At 39.0% G+C, this 18,109-nt stretch overlaps 1 protein-coding gene across 1 annotated transcript in view; it reads left to right on the top strand.

The window, feature by feature from the left end:
- The window catches only part of LOC113158101 (serine/threonine-protein kinase 32C), a 61,501-nt gene that overhangs the window by 23,457 nt on the left and 19,935 nt on the right, over positions 1-18,109 (top strand). Inside the window, exon 3 of the mRNA XM_026353793.1 lies at positions 16,992-17,143. Coding sequence (XP_026209578.1) covers positions 16,992-17,143 — 152 coding nt within the window. The remainder of the gene's footprint in view (positions 1-16,991; positions 17,144-18,109) is intronic.

Raw genomic sequence — 18,109 nt, 5'->3', positions numbered from 1 at the left:
ACACACTGTTTATACTGACAAAGCTTGCTTAATGTTTTGTGACAATTCCAAACCTTAAAGCAACATGGATGAATAATGTGAGTTGACATGTCTGTTTTGGTATTTACTGTATATTACACTGTAGCAGCACAGTGTACAAAGTGTGTATTGTGCTATTTGAAAGGCATTAAATTTGATATTGGGAAGTCAGATACAGATTGCAATCAGGACTTTATTAGACTAATCGTGTGCATTATGACATTACACATACATATACTGGATCTGTTGGCACTTTAAAACAAGCTATACTGACAGAAACATTATTCCAGATGCAGAGCTGTCTTCTCATTGCATACTGCTCATCCTCAGCATCACACTCACCTCAGAGTGGCTCCAACTAGAAGAACATGTGTTTTTGACTCTTCTTCGAGCTACTCAAACTGGCACAGATTTTGTGCCAGGGTATCAGTGTTTATTTAAAAAAAGAAATTGATTGGTGAAGGGGCAAGTCATGACAAATGTTGTGTGGTGTACACTAGACTTTAATCAAATTTAACTCTGTGTTATCTAGAATCTCTTTCTTGTCCTCTTGTCTTGGGACAAATCATTCCCCCTGTTCCTCCTTGTGATATATCAGTTGAGGTACTCTGTGTCTCCTCTCTCTCTTCTCTTTATCCTCTTCTGCCCCTCTCACAATTCAATTCAAGAGTGTCTAATGGGCATGGCAGTAAAGAAACCTGTTTTGGCAACACAATATAGTATTATTAAAAATAAATTGTGGCCATAATGTCTTTTGAATTCCCACTCAAAGCGCCTTCTCTCTGTACTTCTCTATGATGTTTTGGCACAGGTGTCCTCTATAAGGGGTTGTGGAGAGCAATGGTAGATAGGTGTGATTATTTCCACAGCAGCTCATTTGTAACATGCTTGCTAGAGGGCTGGTTTGTCATATACAGCACCAGAGTCAAGGATAATTGCCTGCTTCCCTGTTGCTCTCTTTCCTCCTCTACCTTTTTCCCATGAGCATCACACTCTTGGCCCCCTGTGTCACTCCATCTTGTCAGCTCAGGCTATATAGATGGTTGCCGTTTCCACTGCAGGGCTCATTAAGGCTTGTGCTTTGAGTGCTTTGAGAGCTGGGGGGGAGTTGACACTCGAAGGGTACATGACAGTCATTGACAGCAGCATTGACAGTGATTTAGTGACAGTTCGTTAATGCCAACAGTTGGATCGGTAAACATCTAAACAGAGAGTGGGGAGCAGGAACGGAGGCGTTTGGAGGGAGGTCAGAGGTCCTACAAGAGCTCAGCTGGTGTTTTCTTCATCTTCATAACCTGCACCGCACACACACTTGAGTGGGAATAAACCCTTATTAGGTTTGAGTGTGATGGAAGTAGAAAGACAGACAAACAGAGATGGGAGCTGCAAAGACGGGGGAGTAGATGTGGGAGAAAAAAAGGACAGCAAGAGAGATGCTGTGATTCTCTCGTCATATTGGGGAAGGTGCCAGCATCTGCGGAAAGGTCAGGAGATGATGAAGCCCTTCCTAGTGTTTTCTCTTTACATTAGCTCTGCAGGGCTCCAAGGCAACACACTGAGAGTCCTCCTGCCTCTAAAGACCGAGGGTAGAGCTTGTAAGTAAGATATCTCCCCCTTCCTTTACTTGCAAATTGAGAATTGGCTTTGCAGAGTGCAGCACAGCCCAGTCGCTGTGTAGTGCTATTCAACCTACCTGCAACCTGTAGACATGTATGCTCTTTCATTATAGTACATTCACACAAAGCTTTACCTCATAGCTGTTTGAAGAAGCAGGGGTCACTTGAAAAGATGCTTGAGCATTGAACATCGAGCATGCCCAGAAATCTTGTAATACACCTACATGTTCATTTCTTTAGTTTGAATTGTATAATCTTAGCCATTCTTTGATCATAAAATTGACATATAGATTTGAATTCCAGAAAAAAATTTGTAGGTGTGAACATTAAAATACTTGGCAACAATATATAATATACAGGACATACGTTACAAAATGAGAATAACAACAATGCTGTAAGCCAGAAAGCTATCATGGTCTCAAACCTTTTTCTTCACAGAACATCTAATTTCATGATTATCAAAGTATGCCAACGCTTGTCTTTGTAGATTGACATAACTGCACACATGAATAAAAATGAGTATTTCAGCATTTCCACTAATAATGGGATTCAATTCTTGCTTGTATTCATTATCATTCCAACAGAGAACAAATCTCAGTATTCACATGTACTGTGTCATTATTTAACTTTACTGCTTGTGTTAGCCAGAAACAGGAGAAAGACAGTTTTGTTCCACCTCCACATTCTTGATATAAGCAGCTCCATGGAGAATGAATTGCGGAACTGTGACAGTATCCAGCTTTTTTCTTAGGGTACCGTTACATTTCTGATTAAGGTCTGATAGGAAGCTATGATAAAATGATTCATTTGGCTTTGAAAGTTCAGATAAGAATTCCATCAACCTTCACTGTCCTTTCATCATCAGTGCAGCTAGACTGGACACCAGGATATATCGGAGACGTTATGACGTATATGATTAATGGCCTTTGAAAATACTGTTTGACATTCTTAGGTATGAAGTTGCAATAGATCAACATTATCCAACATATTAACAAGAGAAAGTGGAGTGTGGAGTTTTCATTTAGTAACATGGTTGCATGGCTAAGAAGAAAAAGTATTGGGCTATTGCTCAATGGTCCAAGGTCTTCTTTTAATATGAAAGTAAATTGTGCAATTCATCTGAAATTTAAGGTTCCAGAATCTGGAGGAAATTTGGAGAAGTTCAGAAACCAAATTGCTTGGATGAGTTTCCCCGGTCGTGATGATTTGAGAGGCCATGTCCTCTGGTGTTGGTCCACTATGTTTTATCAAGTCCACCATCAACACTGCCATCAACCAGGGGATTTTAGAGCACTTCATGCTTCTGTTTACTGTTCTATGGTACTTGATTGCCCACTGACTTGCCTGAACTGAACATCATAGAGAATCAATGGTGTATTGTCAAGAGGAAGATGAGAAACACCTGACCTAACAATGCAGATAAGTTCAAGGCTGCTATCAAAGCCCCCTGGTCTGCAGTAACTTTATCTACTTTAACTATGAGTGAGGCGCAAATATTCAGCTGGAGCAGCTTTTCAGCCAACTCATAACTAACTAACATTTTGCTTAATTACCTTGTTGGCTACAGATGTTGAAATCAGGTGTTATTTCAATGAACAGAGTTTACTACTTGTCTAATCTAAAAAATACTAAGAATTTTGAGTAGTACATGTGCTGTGAGAACAGAAAGGAGTCAAGGCATTGTATTAGTTAACAAGACAGTTATCAAGGTAACAGGCATCACAGTTTTGTCCCCTATTGATGTACTGTATATTATGCCTTAGTTTCTAAAGACATGCTGTATTTAACAGTTTCTAGTACTGTAGGTCATGGCACTTCGCATTATCAAACAGAATCCAAGCTATTTCGATCTTATAGAACAAGATATCGGATAACGGCCTCCAGTCTCCATCATGCTGATGAATATGTATGAGATATTTCACCCTTAATGAAACATGCAGCTACACCTCTAACACCTTCAGAAAACCTGAAGAGAATATGCTAAAGATAAGCCTTCAGGCACTTTTTATGCATTTTTGAGTCTCTTTAACATTCTGTGATGCTTGTAATCCTCATTATGCTGTCCTTATATTTTCCCACCATTATCGACAAGTGGCTTTCTGTATGTTTTAATATATATATTGCAGACAAGCACAGACTTGAGTCAAGCTTGTATACATTTGGGCTTTTTAAAGAAATGTTCTGCCATTTAGTGTCTTTTTTTAAAGGACATGTTGGAATTTGTATATCAGTTGACTCATAAATATTTAAGTTTCCCTAGTTGTAGTTCAGCAGTTAAATATTTAAAGAATAGAAGCAGAATAAGGACTTCACCAACCTGATAACCTGATTGACAGGAATCATGGCAGACAATGACCCTACTAAACAGACTGGCTTTCAGCCATGACATGACCGATTCACATTAAGTTACATTAAGCCACGGTGGTCCACCAATCCGGTTGTTTAGCATCACAGCTTGAGTTGAAATTATAAGTTGAATAGAGAAAGTTAATGGGGAGCTGTTGATTTATATTTGTAATTGTTGAAGCCACTGGCTCCAGCTTTTTCAAATGAGATGAGTTGATGCTATTTTTTAGTTGGCCTGATGTCATGTGAAACTGATCTCAGTGAGATCCATGCAGTGAGGTACTGTACAGTATATAGATTTGGAAAGTGTTGAAAAAAGAGCTGATGGGAAATTAGTATTAGCACATACTGAGAGTTGTGGTGTCTGAATAAGTGTCAGGGGAAACCATTTTGGTGAATCCCTGGTATGAGTCTTGTTGGTTTAAATACAGAGACATGACTCAGACTGTTTTGGCTTTTTCCTCAGTGACACCAAATCCCTGTATAATTTTCAGTGACTGTCATGAGAGACGGCTTCAGAAGAGTGCTGATATGCTTGAAAGTGTCAACATATATTTATAAGTTATTTGAGTTTATCTGTGCTTGAGTTGATTTTCTTGGGCAGAAAACATCTATAATTTTTAGTACTATGAAGCTTCACTTTGCCCAGCTCTTTCTAAGAGAGTCTACTTATTGATGGTCATTCCTGCTGTAACGATGCATCATGGAGCTGTTGTAAATGGATGCCCAAGCTCAGTAAACACTTTCATTTCCTGCAGGCTGACAGCAGCCGCCGTGGAGCAGAAGACATCCAGTGGAATGAACCAAATGAAAGAAATTATTCCTTCTTCTCCCTGGATGACATGTTCATCAGACTCTGAAAGTGTGTTTGCCTCACTTGCCTCTCTTAGAGCACCCTTTGCCCAAATGCTGCTTTGGCAGGAGTCTGTGTGTGTGTGTGTGTGTGTGTGTGTGTGTGTGTGTGTGTGTGTGTGTGTGTGTGTGTGTGTGTGTGTGTGTGTGTGTGTGTGAGCAAGCGTGCCTATTCAGATGTTCTCAGGCTATCCTACACTTATATAACTCTTTAGTCAAACACAAATCACTAATGATGAGTGTTAAACTATTGCATCAACCAACAAAGCTAAATATGAAGCTTAATCTGAGGCAATGTTGAAGGTCCCCTCTTAATGTACAGTATATTTCCACTAAACCTAAGAGGACAGTCATAAGCTGTGCTCTCTCCCCTTCTTCCTACCCGCAGGCAGTGGTCTTCTGTCTGTTTGTGTTTCCCCATGTGTCTTAGAGCCTTCTGGCCGACTTGGCACTTACCTGACCTAGAAAACAGAAAATCCGCAGCTTCCTGACTGAGACCACTAAATTTAACACCCAACCCTTTTCTCTTCTTTGCTATCCTTGTTGTCCCAGGAGCTTTAAACCTCCTGACAACAATTGATAGGACTGCTAACTATAGTGGAACAGTGGAAGGCATGAGGAGGAAGAAAGAGGCGGATTGTAAAGGTAAACAAGATGCAGCCATCTCTTGTTTAACAATGACTCTCCACTTTGAAGTGCAGCATGAAAGAGCTTATTTTGTGACCAAGAAATGTTCATCTAATAAGCATTTAACAAGTGAATGTGTTCAAGCAGCGCGTAACATTGAGATTAACCAGAGGTAGGTCTGTGTAGTGAGAGATGAGCCAGAGGCAGCATGAGGTAAAAGTTTGGGGCTGCAAAACTAGATCACTATTCTTTAACATATGAAAGATTTAGAGCAGCAGAAAGGGAGTTTGGGCTGTTTTTTTTTTTTTTTTATTCCCCTGCCTAGAGGCCGAACACACAAGGACAGAGAGAGTGAGTACAGGTCAGCCTGCCTGCTGGGCCCCATCTCATAGCTATGATATTAACATAATACATGGCATAATATGTGGCAGAAAACCAGTGTTAAAAGCAATGTGTTTACCAGCCAAAGGAGGTCTAATATAAAACTTTCCAACCAACTAACTGGTTCCATTCAGGCACCAATGAACCAAACAGAAGTAAACACATTTGAGAGTCCATAATGAAGCTAAAAGCCAAGTGTATTCTTATGACCAAGCAACACACTTCTTCTCTGTTTTACTTTTGGATTGGCGTGAACTCCACTTACCTTAAAAATACTCACCTATAATCATAAAAAGCACCTATAGAAGCAAGATGTTGTGAACAGTATGTCATGTGGCTCATTAGGTTTTGGAATATCATCTAATATCTTTATTCAGCTCTGTATTTGCAGTATTTTGATCAAACACAATTTCCCATAAGCTTTAGTTAATGTGATTTCCACATCTGTGAGGAAGGCCTGCTGTATGTAATTTCAAATTCAGATATTAGCTCTTATTATTATTAATTTATTCATTTGGGACTTAGTTGCTTTTTGCACTGCCATTTTTAATAAAGATTAAATAAATAAAGTAATATAGATATATAAAACAGATTTCTGATTTAAGAGCAGCTTTGTTGAAAATGATGGGAGCACATTGCACAGTGTACCCAGGTTTGTAGAGAAGCTTAAGCTGATGTTTGTATAGCACAGATAAACTAATGTGACATGATTTACACTTGTAGAAAACATTTCTGAAAGAAATGAATGCAATAAAACTAAGATAGAAAAATCATGACCAATACCAATAGGAACAGACCAGTGAAAGTCAAACTGCAGGCTAATATAACAATGATGTATTGGGTATGTCAGTATGTCACCAAGCTGTGTTACCAGATACTATAAACTATCTTGTATTGACTCTAAAACCAATCATGAGCCTCTAGAATTACAACCTCTACTATACTTTAGGTTGTTCTGTGTCATTTCATCACTTATCACACTGACCAGGTTTTTTGTGACCTGTATTGTATGATATTCTAACTCTGAGATAAATGCCTGAAATATTTATTGTAACAAAGGTCATGAGCGAGAATGTAGCAGTAGATAGGATGTAATACCTCCTCTGTGATTGATGAAGCACATTATTAAAGGATGGTAATGAAGTTTCTGGTTGCCTATTTTTAGCATAGTTTGAGGCTCTTGCCTATAGGCCTGTCAGTCTTACACTGCACCAATATTTTCCACATCTCATAAATCTGGCAGCATAATTGTTTGGTATCTGTCAGTTAATAAAAAGGTGCTGAAGGAGCTCTCTTACCTCAGCTTTTGAATACCACAGACCTTATGAGTGGATTAGGACTATTGATGCTTTTTAATGGAACTGGAATTGAAATCATGTCTTTAGTTTAATTTAATTTTTTTTAAATTTTTTAATTTAAGCTAAACAAAGGATTTATATTTATGAGGTCATACAGGTGTATGACCTCCATAAATATTCATCTGCCTGGTACTACTACTACTACTACTACTACTACTACTACTACTACTACTACTACTACTGCTACAAAAACGATTTCTCTTACCTCCACCAAAAAGTAGGTTTGCCCTGTGGAATCATTATCCACCGACCTCCCAAATGAGCATCATTCACCCATCAAGGAACCGGGTAAAAGGGCCGGCCAGAGCGTCTCAGTGGAATATATCATTAGTCTTATTATTTGCAATAGATGGGTCATAATAGCCGAAAGGTTATGCTGAGTCTCTGTGGAACTTTTCCAGCACATTTTAGAAGACTTTCTCTTTTCTCCAACAGCAGTCTGACAAACACTGCCTGCCGTTTACATAGCTGCACTAATTAGATCGGTTCTCCCACACAGCTCTGGGATCAACTGGTCATGTTACTGTTGTATTAGTCATGAAGACTAGTCAGAATGTGTTGATATTTGTGTTTTGTTATATTTTTATGATAATGTGATATCATAACAGAAGTTTTCTCAGTGTGGTCATTCCAAATGTGTTAATACAATGATATGTCTTCATCCAAAACAATGCTTAGTCACACTATTGAACATATTCCAGTTTTTCTGTGACATGACAATTATTACAGACTATATTATTAATGAAATAAATATTACACAGCTGGATTAAAAGTTTTAATTTATAGTTAGGGCTTCTAGACTACTAAAACAAACAAGTTTAGTAACTGTTTCTGACAATTATGTTAATAACTATCTCATTGAAGTGGTAAGTAATGCATTGGTGCAGTTTTTCAACATATGAACATGAGCTAGATGTAAGTTGTTTGTGTTGTGGTGTCAGGTCACATGACATAGCTGTTGACGCCTTCCTAACTTTGTGACATTTGTAATTGGCTGAACCAATTAGAACCTGAATGTTTGCCAGCAACAGCAACCAGAAGCTAAAATACAAAACCAGGAATGGAATAAACAAAAGTGTAGAAAAAGGGTCAGCAGCTTCTATACAGGTGTAGTGTTTCTCATTTTTGCAAGAATATCACTTACAGCATTTGATTCACCTTGCTGCTTCACCCAGCTGGATGCAGTGGGCCTGGTTCACTGTGCTGCTTCTGATGGTATGTTGAATATGAAATGCTGAATTATTAATAAATGACTCTTGCCTTAATAGACTGCAGCTTTTCAATCTTAGTTTACAAGTAGTTCCCATACCAAACCATGGATAAGCCCCCATGTGATTGTATAATTGCTGCTCGTACTGCCTCATTAGGGATCCTCAAACGTTTTCACCACGTATGGATGAATAACAGTGGTGGCTTTGTTCAGAATGGTGCGTGTTTTTATGTGTTGTTCAATCGTGGGAATGTGTATTTCTGCCTGCCAGGCGCCCCTGGCTGACCCTTTGAAAATTAGCTCCAGGAAACAGCCTGTCAAGCTCCTTGTTATTAGCGACGTTCTTCTTTCTTAGCACTGATTAAATAATGATTATAATGCAAAAAAAACAAAGTTAGTTTCATGCTTCAGAGCTCAAAACTATTAAAAGTGAGGACTGGAGCTGGGTTTGAGGATGAGACAGGCAGGTGCCCTTATCTGTAGCATTCCTTTACATGCGCCATTGTTGCCTTTGAATTCCTGCACATCAAGTGATTCCATATCTAAAACTGTCCACAGAGAAATCGATAGGTCCCACCTTTACATTTACTGTGTGTGTGTGTGTGTGTGTGTGTGTGTGTGTGTGCCTGTCTGACTACCTCTGAAGGGCTCTCTTTAGGAGAGATAAACAGGTGCAATGTGCAGCTGGTGGTATGAGATTGCAGCCAACGCTGTGACAGCATCTCACCTCAGGCCAGAACTGTCGTCCTGTTTTTTGCTCACTGAGACTTGGAATCTGAAGCCAAGTATAAACCCTGGACACAGCTCGCATGAATGGCCTGTTTTTCCTTCAATTGTATTTGCTCATTAACCATAACGCCATTCAAGTTCCAGTTGCGTGGGACTAGAGCAGTGTGACAGCTGCAGTGCTGAATTCATTGTCACCTGGACCGTAACAGAGTTTGCTCACATGCTGAATTTAAATACAGCTGGGAAAAAGGAATATGGCGTAAATAGTCTTTATGTACACATTTCAATCTTAATAGTTGTAGTAAATAAGTGAAATACTTTTATTTTTATATTTATTTAATTTATTTGTTGCTGCACGTTTAGTGGGGGTTAAATTGTTCCATAAAGCTATAAAAAAAACACACATTCTTAAAACATTACTTTAAATCAGAAAGTAAATTATATCTGCTATATTAGTCACCTTAAGTCACGGCAGTCCTATAAACTACAGTAGTTACAGTTTATGTAGACCTGTTGCTACTTAAAAGACTGTTGTGACTCTTGATGACTAGCTGTCACTGGCTGCCGCATGCGGTAAATCCAGAAATTTTGTCTACAAACAGAATTAACTGAAAATGACCCTTTGCCAGCATCTGAGCTCTTTTTCGGGGAGATGGTATCTCTGGCTCCAAGATGTGAGGCCATGGAATTCAACTGAACAATTTTTAGATTTATTCTGTCCCTGCTAGTAACTAACACTCTTTTAAACACGAGCCATGCAGACTTATATTATATGTCCTGTCTGTGCTTGAACTGATCTTTAAAGTGGATGTGCTGTACTTAGCGGAAACTTCCTGCCACGCCGACAGTCGAGGATTGCATTCATTTTTTTAAATGATGACACCCTTTTAAGTTGTCTCACTTTATTTAGTGTTCTAGCTAAATTGTTCCCTGAACTACAGATTTCTCATATTTTAGTTGCCAAGCAAATGGTCCACAGTGTCACATCTGCCTTTAAAGATTACACCTGGTCATGACTTCTTCCAGAAACCTTTAATGTCAGTGAGTTACACCAGATTTTTTTTCTTTTCTTTGTTTTTTTTTTTTTTAGCTAAATTGACATCATAGTTGCTAAATCACAAGAAAGACTGTGTGGCATGTGTAAATAGACAGACATGTTGAATGTTTGTCAAATGCTTGGTAGATCTATATTATGCATTTCACATAATGACTAAGAGCATTAGTGTTGGCTAGTGTGCGTTCGTATGGGGTTTATTGCATCACTTAGACTGTTGCAATGTTCAGTATTTGTTGCAGGGGAGAGCTGATGTCCTGAGTTTAGATAAGAGGTAATGTAGAGCTGCAAACCCAGGGAGCAAAATGACCAAAACATCTTGCAACTGCAAAGTGCAGCAGAGGAGATGTGTCTGTGTGTGCATTGGGAAAAAGATTTGAAATTTAACAGATCCATACACTGCTGGAGAATTTGTGAGGAAACATTTTTATTAAATTGGTATAGCTCCAATTGATTGTACATTAGGTGGCCGTTAAAATGATAAGGTATGCAATCAGAGTTTTACTTCACATTTTACTTGTACCTATAAAAACAATTTTATATTCAAACAAATAAGAGTGTCGCCCACTTTTTAGACATAGCAGCAAGTTAAAATGCTAAGTAGCATTTCAGGCTGCCATTCAATACGTCATTCTATTGAATGTGATGGAAATATTTTATATTGATTATGGACATGTAAATTACATTTGAATGGGGAGTTTAGTTTAGTGCCGATATCCAGCCCTGTTGTCCAGTGACTCATGCCGGCTTGTAGACAAACCACAGCCTGGTCTGTTAAATGTGCCAATTTATCAGCCAGTTCTTTCCCCAGCCAGCCAGTTGAGACACTTGGCATCATCCTCAGACTCTCCCCTAGTTTCCACCCTGTCTGTTTTAAAACAAAATGACCTTTATCTCTGACAAATATTAAACAGCGATCTGAATAGCAGGTGTTCCTAAATTAGAATTTAACAATGAAAACCTCACCAGCAGTGTAATAGCAGGTCGATTCATGCCGGCCATTAGCATTTAGGAGATAATGTTACAGAATTAATTAGGGACACTTTAGTGTCCATTACCATTCAGAGAGAACCATCACTCTGTTGGGGCCTCTGTCTTAAGCCAACACATCACAGCACTAGCCAGAATCTTCCATCTCAGCTATTTTCAATCTGGGTGAAAATGTCTCCATTCATATGCAAATAGCTCACAAAACATTCTGGCTCAAACCTCTCACCTTCAAATTGTTACTTTTTCCCTCTCCATACTAAACTGGTCGAATGCATTGAATTGCTAATCTGATATATGAATATATGAATAAATCCTTTTTAAAAGTGTTCATTTCACTCTGCTGACCCACTCCTAAGGATTTAAGTTAAGACGTGGCTGGTTGATGATGAGTGACAGTGTCATTTTTGGGGAAACTCTGGGTCTCACATTCTACAGTTTCAACAATCATGAGTGTAATAAAGAAAATCTAGAAGTAGCTGCGCTGTACTGTAAATATTCCAGTTTTCTGTACATAAAGAACAGCAACACAAAGCACACTCAATGATCATCAGCAGAGAAAAACACATAAACTCAATGTTTTATGTCTACGAATTATGGTCACAGATTAGTAAACATGATGTTACGTTGGAAGAGAAACAGAGAGACTCTTGAGGACCACAATAACTGCTGTGTAGGAGTTGGCAGAGGTACTGTATGGTTAGAATATGGGTAAGGTTGGAGCCAGGGTAGGCACCATAACGTAAGAGTGGCTGTTACATGTAAAACCCCCTCCCCTAATTTCTGAAGACCTCTTTACTGTGTACAGGAGACAAGGGTACAAAAACAGTACTTTAAAAAGTAAACAAAATGTGTTAAAGCTTACCTAAAATAAATTGTCCACAACAGTAAAAGTTCTAAACTTCTACTTCTGCGTCTGGTTTAAGTTGCATTACGCTCACGTAGTAATGGAGCTGGGACCATTTTTTAAATCACTCGCCTCTGTGGTGCTTTCAGCTGAACAGATCATATCTGGTAGAAAATTGTGCTCTGTGCCAATGAAAGAAAATAAATGTAATGTCTACTGAGTGCTGCACTATGACCACAGCCATAAGTTATCCAGATACGTTCCTGGCTTTCATCTGTCAAAAATTGGCCTCGTATAGAATCTGCTATCTCAGTTAGTTCCCACAAGACATTATTGTCTCTCACAAAAGACTTACATGTACATGGATGTTACATGTTGTATACGGAGTCAGCTCTTTCTGTATGTAGGAAACCTGCAACCTTCAACACATTTTATTCAAGAACCTTGAATAAAGATTCACTCCCATAAAGATACAAAACACTCCCATAGCTGGCAAAATCAGCTCTTCTTGTTCCCACATGGCACTGACGTGGGAAATTGCTTAAACATAAAAGGGTTATGTTGCATATGGGAAAGAGAACAGTGAAAGAGTAATGAAAATGTGTAGAGCACCGTGTGGATTTTTGTTTGCAGGATTTAAATTAGTTTAGTTAAATGAGTCTACCTTCTAGCACAGTGCAGATGGTACAGACTGGCCTGGCTAAGAGCAAAGGGAAACTGGGTCTGTGTTGAGCTCATCGAGGGAGATGGAAAAACTGAGGGCCTGGAGCTGCATGTTATCTTGCTGAGGGCTAAAAAGAAGTATAAAAAGGAGCTATAGTTGAAGTGAACTCAACAGATTTTAACTGGCAACAAGGAATGTTTTTAGCATTTTTAAACTGGAACATGTTATGTTGAGCATATACTGAACTGTATGTCTGATGCACTGTGTAGTCTAGAATAGATATACTGTGATAATACATCCTTTATCCCGGGATGTATCATTCAGAAAATAAAGCAGCCATTTCTAACTCTCCCTGCTTTACTGCACCTGCTAATGACCATCGGGTTTACTACTCAGCATATCAAGAGATGCACTGATCCAAGCCAGGTGTGCTGGGACAGGTGGAGATGAAAGGTATATTTTACAGGACTGAATAACAGAGCTATGTGTTGAGCTATACATATGTTAATCATAATTGGGGATGTAGCCCGTTTATCAAACAGTGCCAGTGAATCACGTGTCTAGGAGTAGGAATCTTCAGCAAACTCACATGATTGAGATACAGATTTAGTCTTGATTCAATAAAAATAAAGAAAAGGGGAAGATGATTTGGCTTTTGCATTCATCCTTTCAGAGGCTGCGTGTATTGCAGTCCACTGTGTGCTAAACCACTGATCCTGTGCCCGCTGAAACATAACAAAGAATCATCATACAAATGGAAAAGAAGCAGAAAATGGGTGTGTACACATATGCAGCTATGTATGCATTCATTGTTAATACTGTATATTTAAGTTAAATAACTATGTTGTTTGTGTTGGCACGGGGCCTCTCGGGTGAGTGTCACCTCTTTGTTCAGTCAATATTAGTACAAAAAAACTTATAGGAGTGCTGAGTTAAGAGTAATGCTACTGCTTTTTCTAGATTTGGTTACACATCAGTCAGCCTCCATCTCCGAAGCCTTTTCTGTACAGTAGGTGACAGTTGTCATTTTAACTGACAAAATCAGTCTGAGGTGAAGCGGTGGGAGAAGTGAGAGTCTGTTATTTTACAAATTATCAACAATTTGGAATGTAAAATGTGACACTTATTATTGTAAAACACATACTGCATGTGCAACAAATGAAAGCTTCAAAGGCATAGCAGCCGTAGCAAATCTTTAGCAAAGGGCTGATTAGGCAGCTTATAGATACTCTCTTAGTCAGTATTATCTGACACTTTGTGAAAGAGGAGGAACACGTGTGATGAATTTCAGCTGCGATGAACTAATTAGAAGTGACAGAAGTAAGGGAAACCTGAGCTTGGAGGTGATCCAGATAAAAGTAAGTGGAGACACAGCTGAGTCAGACCCGGAACTTATCTGAGATGTGTGCTTGAGGGGAAACGACGAGTACAATTGAATAGATGGCGTTTTACATTGTAATATTTCCACCTGTCACTAGAGTCATAGTATTCATTTTAACACCCCATTTAACTTGGTGCTTATTCTTAAAATTCTTTTTCCCCATTTAATTAAGTGGAAATCCTCATTGCAATAGAAAAATCGATCTTACCAAAGCCTTTTCAGATTGTTATTTGTTTTTAATGCTGAGGTAATTTGAATATGGAAGACAACTGCAAGTAACCCATTTGAAATTGTTATTACCGTATTCATCAAAAATGCCTCTGTACAACTGCACAAATACCCATGTGCAAGGAAACAAAGGAGAATTTGTCTTCCCTTGGAAATGTATTCTGTCTTTTGTAAAACTGAGCAAATGGGAAAATGACTATCTGAGATGGGTGTTTTTGCAGTACATCAGGACCAGAGTGTAAACAGCCATCTGTCTGGCTCAGACTGTAATGAGGAGACCTGGTGGACAATTCAACCCGGCTAAGGCCTTTTGTCTGTAATAGAAATACAAGAGCCCTGCTAATTGTTAAATGCTTCCCAGCGTGCTCAAGTGCTATGCTCAGGGCCATCATGGGGCATGTTTAAGGGTCAAAACAGCTGTTTAGATTTTGGTCCCGTAGCACTTTGACAGAGAATGATGGTGTGAAATGTCTTTCTTTTTATAAGGGCTTTACATTTGCACGCACGCAGGGATCCAGGTTACTAAGAGAAATCAAGTTAAACAGGTAAATCAGAGCTTTCATTTACATGCAGGTGATTGGTAATCAGATTCCACCATGACCTTTTACCTTAGCTTTACAGCTCTTACATGAAATACATTCAAGTCACTAACTCTCCAGATTTCACTTAATGCAATAGATTTCTAACTCTGTAGACTCATTTTACAACACTCACCCAAATTCTGAAGTTAGCTCCCAAAAGCTCATAGAGTCTTGTAGATGCTAAAAAAGCTTACAAACACTATCACATGAAGCACTCAGTAACGTCACTGAGACTGTTATTTTTTTGCCATTTTTGTTTTTGTGAAGAAAAACTGAGAAACTGATTAAAATGATGATTTTCTTTTCTTTTTGACTCTGACCACCTACAAGGGTCTAGGAGGATCCAGCTTTGTAGTCTGGTTTGACTGTTGATGTGGTATTTAAAGAGATGATCATACTTCCTCTGTCTTCACGTACTCCTGTACAAAAACTGAGAAACATACACAAGACCAGAGCTCATTAGCAGTGTGGAGGGGGAGCGAGCAGATTTTGAAAGGAGTACAAAGCGGCCTTTTTTAAAAATGGAGGGAACATTGCCCCATGTCCCACTCAGAACACAAGCCTGAAGCGTGCCCAAGTCCCAGACCCAGAATGCTATATTCAGTCAAAAATTGGCATTGCGATATGTTGGTCGTTAAGGCCACAGTTTAAGTGACATGCAGATTTTTTTCCTTTGTCTGTATATATGGGTGCAATTTGAGTAGAGTGGGTGAAGAGTTAAACATCTTTACAGAAAGGGATTAACTGTCTATAATTAAGGAAATCATTGTTACTGTATATATTATACAGAAGAAAATAGAAAATAAATAAAGGCTCAACAGTATTGTCGTGACAAGATTATGTTAGTAACTGTGCACTTGAAGTTACTGTAAATGTGTGTTTTCCTACTGGCCCACTTAGGCTTTTTACTGACAGCGTTGTGGAGCGCGTTGGTGGCATCCCTGCTCACCAGTCATGCAAATTAGATCTTACCACCTTTGGAGATTGCTGTAAAGCCACATTAAAGAAGAGATTCACATTCTTTCAAGTCTATTTTGATACAATACAAACATGGCACACACAGTATGTACTGATGGTGATGGAGAGAGAGAACCTGGCTCCTTGTATATGTAAATATGGTATAGTGAATGTGAAACCCTCACAAAAATACAGAAGATTCACACCATTACTCAGTTTAAAGGGTCTGTCAAGAACTAAATCTAAGCAGCTGCATTGGCCTTTAAATGTGTCTCACAATTCCTCGATTGTGGCACTTGACCACCTTATGAAGCATTAAACACTAAACAGTCCTCTGCTGTTTCTGTACAGACAGAAGTCCTGGACTGGATTGAATTGTCCACCAGGTCGCCTCATTATAGCCTGAGACAGATGGTGTGCTTCACACACCACTCTGGCATTGATGTACTGCAGAAACACCTTTAACTGTCTCCATGCCATGCTATCATAGCGATTAAAAATACATCTTACTGAATCGCTCAAGTAAAAACCAAAGGCAGAATGAGTGAAGATAGGCACGCAACCTTAAAAACTGAATCCACTGTTTGTCTGCAAGGCACTGTTTGAACCACATCCATGATCAGCTTAATGACTGCGGTTGGACAGTAATGTTATTGTAATGACTCTGACCTCTTGGGAGTCCCGCCCTGCTCCTGACCTTTTGCAGCCGCATCCTGACAAAACCGCAGAACTCGTAATAAATAAATAATAAGGTGATGGGAGGGATTTCTGCCTTAAACTTCTGTGTGAAAATGAAGTTCATAAGAACTGCTCAGCGTGTCAGATTTTCATGCACCGGGATATGGTATCCAAACCAACGATCACATTAATCAACAGCTGCTGGGCGCCACTTTGAAAGCATGTTTTGTTTGCATAGCAGCGTGGCCGCTTTTGTGAAACTGAAATTCGGCTTAGACAGCTTAGCAAGAAATTGTCTTTCCTTGCCACTATACTGTAGTTGTACAATATGTTCTGTATGTTAATTTATATAGGTCTATTTGTTTACATGCATACTTGGAATGCAGTCTGCCTAAAGAAGTGTTATTCTAATATGCTTAATTTTCTGTCTTTGTCTCCCCTCCCCCCCCCCCCCCATCTTCCTCTCGTTCTCTGCAGGTATGCATTGTACAAAAAAGGGACACGGAGAAGATGTACGCCATGAAGTACATGAACAAACAGCAGTGCATAGAGCGAGATGAGGTCCGAAACGTCTTTAGAGAGCTTGAGATCCTACAGGAAATTGAACATGTTTTTTTAGTAAATCTCTGGTGACTATCTTATGTTTTTACACTTTCAGTGTGGTCTGCTCTGCCTGTGTCGGTCGCTTGCTTAATCTGTCATTTTCTTTATTTGCTCTCAATAGACAAGTGCATGCTCACTGTTACGATCTGTCCCAGCCTAAAATAGATGTACTCTATGTGGATATTATGTTCCTAGTGTTGTGCATGCACTTCATTTTCTGCATTTTTATGCTTAGTGGCTAAAATAAAAAGTTTTGTTAGTTTTATTAAAACTTGAAACAAATCGTCTTCCAAAAACCTGCAGCTATTAGCTTAAGAAACAATTTACACAGGAGGGATATTTTGGGATATTAATTTTGAATCTGTGCCCATGAAGCACACATTTGATAATTACTGTGGTTTGAAATGACCTTACTCTTCCCTTGAGTCTGATATGTGGGTGAATGGAGGCTGCTTTCATTATTCAACACTCATCTCCAAGCGGGACACATTTCTAAATGTAATTGGGGACCTGGCACGGCATTCACAGCATATTACACAAAGCACTTTACTCCTCTGTAATTGGTAGAATGATATTGCACCCGCTTATCTTTTCTGAGCAATCACTTCTAGATTATTTAGTTATTCACGCATTCCATGATAGATTGATTATGTGTAGATAGTGAGTAGATGATTCAAGACAATGCCGTGTCCTGGGCCCATTCTCTCACCAATGTTGTAAATGATTTAAGTGTAATCTACAGGATATTTTTTGCCTGCTAGAGAAGCCACTCTACTAGAACAAACTGAGGAAAATTTAATGAGCATACAGTAGTAGGCCTGTGTATTTTTTATAGTATAATTCCCTGCAGGAGTTTATAGCTGCCAGAGTCTTCTGTGTTCTCATTTTCCATGCACTGTGTTGCTCTGCTCTCTTTCTCTTATACTCAGCATCCAGCACTATTTCAAATGCCCATTAGTGATGAAGATATCAAACTGTATCATTGTGGCTAC

Source organism: Anabas testudineus, chromosome 15 (genome assembly GCF_900324465.2).
Source record: "Anabas testudineus chromosome 15, fAnaTes1.2, whole genome shotgun sequence".
NCBI classification, from domain to species: domain Eukaryota; kingdom Metazoa; phylum Chordata; class Actinopteri; order Anabantiformes; family Anabantidae; genus Anabas; species Anabas testudineus.
Note: the sequence above shows the minus strand (reverse complement) of the source record. Positions and strands in the feature narration are given on the sequence as shown.